Source organism: Crocodylus porosus, unplaced genomic scaffold, assembly GCF_001723895.1.
Source record: "Crocodylus porosus isolate Cpor-Errol unplaced genomic scaffold, CroPor_comp1, whole genome shotgun sequence".
In the NCBI taxonomy this organism is placed as follows: Eukaryota; Metazoa; Chordata; order Crocodylia; family Crocodylidae; genus Crocodylus; species Crocodylus porosus.
This window is the reverse complement of record NW_017728886.1, coordinates 178296038-178304689: the sequence shown is the minus strand read 5'-3', so window position 1 is coordinate 178304689 and position 8652 is coordinate 178296038. Positions and strand designations below refer to the sequence as shown.

Here is an 8652-nt window from a genome sequence, read left to right as displayed (position 1 = left end):
CTAGATGATCTGCTCAGGTCCCCTCCGACCCTAAAAACTATGAAACTATGAAACTATGAACTGCCCACTCTGTGGATTATGAGAGGCAAAATTGACTTCACTGTCATTGCATTTTCATGGGGGTAAGAAGAATTGCCATTCAAAGGTGCATGGCTTTATAAGTGATAATGCTGTTATTCTGCAGTTGGAATGATTTGACTGACCGGTTTCTGCTATTAAGAGTAATCAGGCACTGCTTCTGAACTGTTGGTGGAGAAAGCTGATAGAGGAAGGCAAACTGAGTATTTAAGTTCTTGCTTTTATTTTTAAGATTACCCTCACAAACTTGGTGTCAGTTGATGAAAGATTGGTCTACAGACCTCATCCAGAAAACCCTGAAAAGTAAGTAGGGTTGTTTGTGGATTTGCTTGTTTGTGGGGGAGTATATACTATTTAATTTTATATCAATACTTATTTTTTCTTTGTAGGACTGTACTGACACAAGAAGCAATTATTACTGTAAAAGGAGTTAGCCTGAGCAGTTATTTGGAAAGTTTAATGGCAAATACAATATCCTCCAATGCTAGAAAGGTATGTTTTTTGTTGGCAGTAATTGGACATGCGCTGCTAAATATTGTGTTGAACATCAAAATCTGCAATCTTCTCTAATTTCCATTGTGTTGGTGGGTGTTCAGCAGGAGGAGGATAATTTACAGGGATAAATACTCAGCATGTACAATATTAAAATACTAAATCCTTGTTGCTCTTGGTACCATAAACATCATGGGGAATAGGTAACATGGCACATGCAGAGCTGCGTTTAAAAAAACAAAAATCTAATAACTAAATGTGTATGCCAGCAGTTGACAAGCTGTTACTCCATGGAGCTCTTAAATGCTTGCTTCTGTTCAGTGTTAAAAATGGCTACTAAGGAAGAAACAAAGGCTGAGTGGCAAGTTAATTCATAAATGCACTTTTTGCATTGGTTGCACTGCTTATTTCAGTTTTATTTGCTTTAATTCTTGTGCATCTTTATGTTCTAGCTTCTGTTTATGACTTGAAAGAATCTAGAATAATGCAGTAGAAGCACTTTCTGTACAGAGACTAAACAGTCCTTGTGTAAGAGGAGGGATGTTGGCTAGTTCCTATGCCAGCTGTTGTCAGTAACCCTCCCAGTTTGTTTGTCCTGTGGAGCAGAGTTTGTCATAAAACCATGCTCAGGTATATTTTGTAAAATGTATTCTGCTCTGAGGCCCCTGGAGCAGTTTAAGACATTACAAGGATGGGGAAAACAAACTTAGGGAAGAAGCAGTGGCAGATGATCCTGGGTCCGGTTTGGTGCACGGACAGAGCAGGGAACTGTTCAAGGTCAGTTTTATTCCCAGAGATGGCAAGAAGAGGGATGCACCTCGGCCCTTGTCTCCAAATACAGGAGGTCACTGGCATTGCTGCTCTAGCCATTTTGAAGTGTATTATTGACAGACAGATGGCCATTTTTTGTCACAAGAGTATTTAAGGGAGGAAAAATGAGAGGTCAAAGCATTTCACCAAGGAAGGGGAACAAAGTGACTATAAAGCGTTTGAAGTGAAGGACTGACAAAAAATGTATTTAGTGTTTAGGAAGGATCTGGAGTAAGTGAATGAACATGAGGAACTGGGCACAGTAGCTGAGGGAAAGAACTGGGTGGCTGGGCTCTAATGGCACAGGCTGTATCTTTAAAATGGCAGCTTTTATGAATATTCCTTCCTCTTAAATGTCATCACTCTCTGCACTCCTCCCAATTCCACTATGAGAGGGGAACATGTCTGATCTTACTGTCCCATGACTCTTGATTGCAGTTAAATCCCTGGTGCATCAGCGGCTTTGTTTTAAAAGAAGAGGCCAGTTCTAATTAAAGTACAGTACAACTATAGAAAAGGCCAGGAGCCAATCTACTTAAAATGGTGAGGTCAAGCAGGCAAGCATTATCCTACCTTTTGCTCTCTCCCTTCACCCTTCCAAGCCATAATTCTGTGATCCCTAAGAACGGCATAAATACTCCTACTCTAACTGCCCCATTGTGGAGAGCTTGTCTTAACTGTTTTCTTTCTTCTTCCCTTATTATAAGGGAGGACACCTTCTGTTTAGACAAACTTATTACAAAGAAACAGCACTTATGTGTTCATCTTGCTGCAGCTGAGTCCATTCATGGAGGCTGAACTCGGCAGGAATTTTTGTCTGCTGTTTTCAGCCCTTTGACTGCCAGCAGACTGTTCTACCTTAGAGGAGTTGGTGATCACAGAAACAAGGTGCCATGTTTCTATATCTGAGCAGGATTTTGAAAACAGAAAAAGCTGCTGGGGGAAAAAAGCATTTCCTGTTCTTTCTTCAAATGTTAAAATAAATGTTGAATTTTGTTCCTAAGTACTGAGACTGCAGATCTGGTGCTTGAATACTGCAATGATGATAGAAGAATCTTGTGCTATGTTATCAATCTTTTTTGTGTTACTCTAGGGGTGGGATGCTATTGAGTGGATAATTCAAAATTCTGAAAGCGCCCTAAGCTAGCAGGCTTTTCTACAACTGCAGCTTATACTAACTAGTGGTAACTCCAGCATTCTTTTTTTTTTTCGGTACAGCATTTCAGCTTTCTAGCAAATGTGTGCATGGACTGTTGTGATGTGATCTCTATCAGAATTAACTTGCATGCACATTGTGTATAAACACATTACATACAGGAATGGCAAACATGTTTATTAGAATAGTCAGAGATGCTGGATGAGACCTGGAAGGATCAGTTATTCCATCCCCTGTATCACTGGAAGGACTGGATACAGAGACTGCTTACAGGCACAAAATAGTAGCATGTTTATTGCGGGTACTCATGCATGTGAATTTGTTACTAAGACTCCACCAGTCCTAATTTAAGTCCTTTGGTTTCACTGCAGTTAAGGCTGTTTCTATGGAGAATTAACAAACTGGTTAATGGAGTTGCCATTATGAAGAGGGACTAGAACTATACAGTTAAAAGGATTAGGATTGGTATCTCATAATAGGGGTGGCCTGACCAGAGTAGGAATTTTTTTGGGGGGTTTTGTTATGGATTTTTTTTTTACTCATTTTTTGCTTTGACAAAGTACTGCTGCTTGATTTATTCTCCCTGACTAGGTTGTTTGCATTCTTGAGAGAGAGTTGCTAGAATTGACCTTTACATTTTAGGTGGGAGTTGGTTGCGGAAGTTTGCACATTACTGTAAGAGCAAGTAAAATATTTCAATAAATCTGTATATCTTGCAGGTTTCTAGTTCATTGCTGTTTACAGATTAATTGCCACCCCTAAACGTGATGGTCATGAAACTTAACTTCAGGGCTGAGGGAAACAAGTGCAGCTTTTTTTGCTGTATATTTGTACTGAATGGTAAATGTCCCCTCCAGCTTTTAATTCTATTAGGTAGTCTAACTTGTCTCCATCATTCCTGTATTGAAAAACTTTAAAACTTCCACTGACAATCCCCAAACCATTTTCATTGCTCTTATTCTCTATCATTATGGTGGGGTGTGAGTATATAACTTAGCAAATGACGGCTGTGTGCTTTCAAGTTCCTGTCTCAGTAAATTATCATGATTTGGACAAATAGCTGAAGCTTTATATTCTCCAAAAACTTTAGCTGGAGCAGCCAGTCTTGACTTGTGGCCTAAAACTTATGAAGAAATGTTCATACCCAGTTTCTGAAATACCATTGAATGCATATAATGCCAGAATATGTAGTACTGGGTTAATGCAATGTGCATGCTTGGTTATGAATGTGCTTGCTTTAGTCAGCATTGTATATAGAAAATAGCATTGTGTTGGTTATATAAATTGTGAAACTCTGTAAACTAGTCCTCTGTCAGATTGTTTCTTCTTACTGAGCAAAATTGCCCAGATCTTTAATTATGAATGAAACAGTAATTGTGGAGTTTTTAAACCACTTAAATTCCAGGGCAGAATTTTTTCTGAACCTTTCCATTCCACCATGGTGTGTTAATTTCTAGTTGCAAGGTAGTAGGGCTAGGTTGATTCACCAGGCTTACCTGGATGTAAATAGTTCTCTAGAGAAGAAAATACTTTTTCACTTAAGGAAGTTGCTTGAAAATTAACATACTGAAAACTGGCTTTAGATCATGGCCTAGTCACTTATGGAAAGACTGGTGGTATTCTTCTGTAACACAAGAGTTCTGCTCAAAGTGTTGTATGCTTTTTGACTAATTCAAGTGTGATCTTCCTGTGATTGGGCTTTAAGGTGATTAGCATTTAAATTGCCACTTTTTCAGTACCTTATATTGCTGCCTCTAATTAAGGGGATGGACACCAACTTAAGAAATAAACCTTTTAATTGGATTCTTGTGACATCTATATCATATTAAATGAATAATCAAGAGATTTTTCTGTCTCTGACAGCACTCTGCTTAGTCAAGGGCACTAATATGTGAACATTCATTTGTATTTCTTATTGTATGCCATTGTCTGCAAAAGTCTGGCTCTAGTAAGCCAAGTAAAAAAAATATGCTAGTGACAGCAGCAGCAAACTGAAACCAAAGAAATAGAGGCATGTACAGAGAGGAAGTGGAGGGTGAATGGGCAGTGAAGGAAGAATGGGCTAACCCAAAACAATCTAAATAACAGGGAAGCAGAAGGGCACAGGGTATATTGGTAATCGGACTCAAAACTACCAAGTGTAAAATTATACAGATTGAGGATATTGCATCAGGCTGTAATCTATATCCTGGCTTCCAAACTGTGGATGGGCTACTCACGTGATCTTATGCAGTGAATGAATTTTCTCCTGCTTGGTCTTGGACTAAGAATGATATTTTGATTAGATGGGTTTTCTGGTTTCAAAAAATACTTCAACAGCTCTTTGGGTTAGGAGCTATCTGCCAACATGGAGGCAGAGCCCAGCCTCCTGTGACTATTATCCTAACGCAAAAACTTGAAAAGTTGGTGAAAGGGACTCTTCATTTTCTAAACTTGACCTATTCTTTGCTCTGAAGAAGGATGGTATTTTTATATTTTGAAACTAAATTTATTCAGCCAGGCTAGTCCACAGTCTGAAAAAAGGGTCTTACAATTGTGTTGCGTATGTTTCCAACATAAAAAAGACTGAGCTGAGTTGCTGTTTCTCAGTGGCTTGCAAATTCATTATTTCAGTGTAGAATCATTCTAATATCCAGCAGCTGGGGAAGTGGAGATGGGAGAATAAGTATCCTTCAGCTAGTGAGGGTATTGTTTAACATCCTCTTTGCCACAGTATCCTTGCCTAACCTTTCAGGTTTTTGCATGCATTGCAGTTAGTGATGACATGTGAATTCAGTAGAGAGCATTTATGTAAATACATCTTGAACTGTCTATTTCACACAAATGATAGTAAATGGTAACTGGATTTTGGACAAAGGTATCAGTGATAATGCTACTACAAGAGAACGCATTTTCCTTGTAGGTCAAAGATGTGGTTGCTGCCGTCAGGTGTTACTGGTCTGTTTCGGGGTCTTGAATGACAGTATTTCTATGGGTTTTGAGCACTTGAGGGTCCCCTTCTTTTTTTGTGGATAGGTGGTTCTTAGTGTGAAGAACCTAGTTATCTAATTTCTACTCCTTTGGGTACCATCCTGTGTTCTGCTGTTGTCAGTTCATCCCCTCATCAGGAGGCATTTGTGCATTTGCTAATTGCTCTTTATCTAGCTTGAAGAATCTGTATATAGGTGGGAAGGCAGAGTTATTTGGCAAGAATGGGAAATGACAGCATAAGTAAAGGTCAGGGTTCTGTAGAGGATTCCTTTATGATGGCAACAGTTTTATTTCAGAAATTAGCTTGGTCTTGCCTGTTTTCAAGAGCACGTGAAACCTTCTGGTCTTTAACTTGACAGAAGATTAGGTACATTAGACCAGGTTGAAAAAATCTGCCACTGTGTGCCCCACCAAAGCCATGCCTATCAAACTTCCCTCCATGGATCTTTTAATTCTTTCTTCACTGGAGAAGAATCACTGGAAAAATCACTTCTGTCCTCCAATTTCATTGTGTCAGTTAATTCTTCCCTCAGAACTGGCTCACCCACCTCCTTGCAGGGTGGTGCTGTTGCCTCTAGGGCTTTTCTGGTCATAGTTTAGGCCCTGAGTTTCCTCACTACTGCTCTTAATTGATTCCCACCTTTGCTGTTCATGAGGCAGTGGTCCTTGGGATAGTCAATGGCTTTTCCTTCTCCCCTCTGAAGAAGCAGCCAGCACTTCCCCAGGCCAGCCTGCTTGTCTGTGAACAACTTCTCATCCTGAGTGAGCATGTTGTTTAACTCTCCCATCTCTGTTGGGAACAACTTTAGTTCCTTAATTTTTGTGCATTTTCTCATTTCTAAAGTTTAGGCTACAGTAAGAGCAAGAGAATCGTTCACATCCTATGTAAGTACGTCACAGATCTATAGTTGCATGAATTTGTAAACTTGGGCAGAGCTGCATTCTGGTGACTTCATAGAAGTGATAGACTCTTGTTAATTATACATATTCATAGCCCTTTATTTTCTTGATGACCTAAGTAGACCATTCCTACATGATCCACGAGTGGGAGGGAGCCAGGGCAGTGCCTTGGTAGAAAACTGAGTCATGTGATCAAAGTCTTTCATTTAGTCTGATTTCTGTGCTGAAGAGATAGGAGGAAAACAGAACTTGATAGTTAACTCTTCTTCCCCTAGTCACCATAGGTCAGATTTTTGCAGCTGGCAAGTAGAATGTGTGTTGGGATGCAGAGACATGGAGGTATTCCCCTTAACTGCTACCAATGAGTCAACCTGTAAGAGCAGAATTGTTCTTTCTAGATCTGGTTTTTAATAAAGTCTCCAATTCTCACTTAGTTAATCACTCTATAATCTAGAATAATCCTAGTTCCATCCATACACGTGCTGTCCTTCCTGCATTAATAAAAATAGTGAAAACCGAGGGGGAGAGGGTCTTGAATTTAAATGTGCTTTTAAGTGTTTGCATTTCAGCACTGCCTTGACTTCTTGCACCTGAGTGTTATGGAAACACTTTTTTGCAACAAAGATTCAGGATGGAGGCTACTATAAAACCTCAATGTATAATGCCAAACTGGTTTCCTGTAGCACAATTCTTGCGTCTGACAGAGGAAAGATATGGAAGTTTTCTCTTGAATAGTGTTGCTGCAGCCATTTTGATACTAAACTCTTATGCTCTCTTCTGACAGGGCCGAGATGCTCTGGAATGGGTGATCAACAAACTAAACACCGAGTTTGAGGAACTGAAGCTCTCAACACGAGAGAGCATGAAAGCCGCAATGGCAGCAGCATCAACAGAGAATTGAGGCCACGGCACTGAAGAGCTGTGGCAAATGGCTCCATTCTATGAACTCTTCCTTAGGCCTCCTCCAAGACGGAGCCACCATCACTTTTTATATATGAACATTAGATACACAAGTACTTGAAAAATGAATGTTGGGTATCTCCAGCCTCCACATAGCTGCTTTAGAATCCATTGAAGATTAACTTGAACTTCTCTACTTATGTCTCTTTATTTTGTGTCCTCCAGACAACTGAAACAGGATCTTTGGCGGTTTTTTAAATTAAAAAAAATGGTAAGGTGTGCCTTTTATAGAGGAGGCTTTTTCCATTTGATACGCTCAGTTTTGGTGTATTTGAGCCTCCACCCTTTTCTTTTTTTTTTTTTAAGTGGGAGCAACTAGTGCTATTTGGAGGGTAGATGGGTACAAAAAGCACTGACTGTTGTTCCCATTGTAACTGTTTGATAGTCTCTTATGGCTAAGTGGAAATGTAAGGGGGAGAGCGTGACACTTTGTAGAATAACAGAGGTGTTTACTTGGGACACCTAAGCTGCATCTTGCGTGGTGGTACTAACTTGCATTGTTAAATGCAGTGTCTGAACAAAAAACATACTTACCTCTTGGATATTTTGTATCCAAATGCAGATTTTTATAGTCATGAATAATCTTAACTATAATAACTATCTTTGTAGCTTTACTGGGGGATTGAGGACTTAATTTATTTTCATATTTATTATTCACTGGCTCTAGGGTTTTCTGTGTTTAAAAAAGAGTAGCTGATGTCTCACGGAAAGCACTGGATAAAAGTTCACTCCATTCTTTTAACGGAGGCTTTGAAGAATATCTTTTGCTGCTTTGTGGGTCCCCATTCTGCACTTCAGACCATAACTATAGATGTAAATCTGATGCCACAAATAAAAGCAATCATCTGAAGAATCAGCAGGAAACTTGAGACCAACTCTAAGAGTAACATGTTATTTTTCTTGTAATTCTTTAGTTCTAATAAAAGACCACTGAAAATTAGAGGCCAAATTGGCTTCTTTTTTTCCCAGAGCTTTCCATAAGCCATCACTGGTTCTCTAGCTTTTTCAAGTAACATTTTTAACATCATTTGGACATGTTGGCACACAATCTTTTTTTTTTTAGGCTCATTTAAACGTTTAAGTTTTTCACTGTCAGGGAAAACAAGGAATTAATACATTTCACAGAGTAAAATAATGGAAAAAACAAGTTAAATAGCCTTGCACAAAGTAAGAAATCCAGAATGGTTACACAGTATCAGCTTGTTTTTAAACAGACAGAAGAAGATGAATGTGTTGTGAAAGTACTGGAAGATTTGGATGCAACCTTCAAGTTGAAATAGATGCGG

General features: G+C 39.2%; 1 protein-coding gene across 4 annotated transcripts in view; it reads left to right on the top strand.

The window, feature by feature from the left end:
• PRELID3A (PRELI domain containing 3A) overlaps window positions 1-8351 on the top strand; it is a 13465-nt gene extending 5114 nt beyond the window's left edge. For 2 of the 4 annotated variants that reach the window (XM_019545702.1, XM_019545710.1), the window contains 3 exons: window positions 311-381; window positions 468-570; window positions 7191-8351. In XM_019545702.1, the coding sequence (XP_019401247.1) occupies window positions 311-381; window positions 468-570; window positions 7191-7307 (291 nt within the window). In that variant the 3' untranslated portion in view covers window positions 7308-8351. Of the gene's footprint in view, window positions 1-310; window positions 382-467; window positions 571-2473; window positions 4999-6147; window positions 6269-7190 lie in introns of those variants that run through there. The other 2 variants (XM_019545719.1, XM_019545727.1) reach the window with 2 other exon arrangements.
• Window positions 8352-8652: the final 301 nt, after the last annotated feature.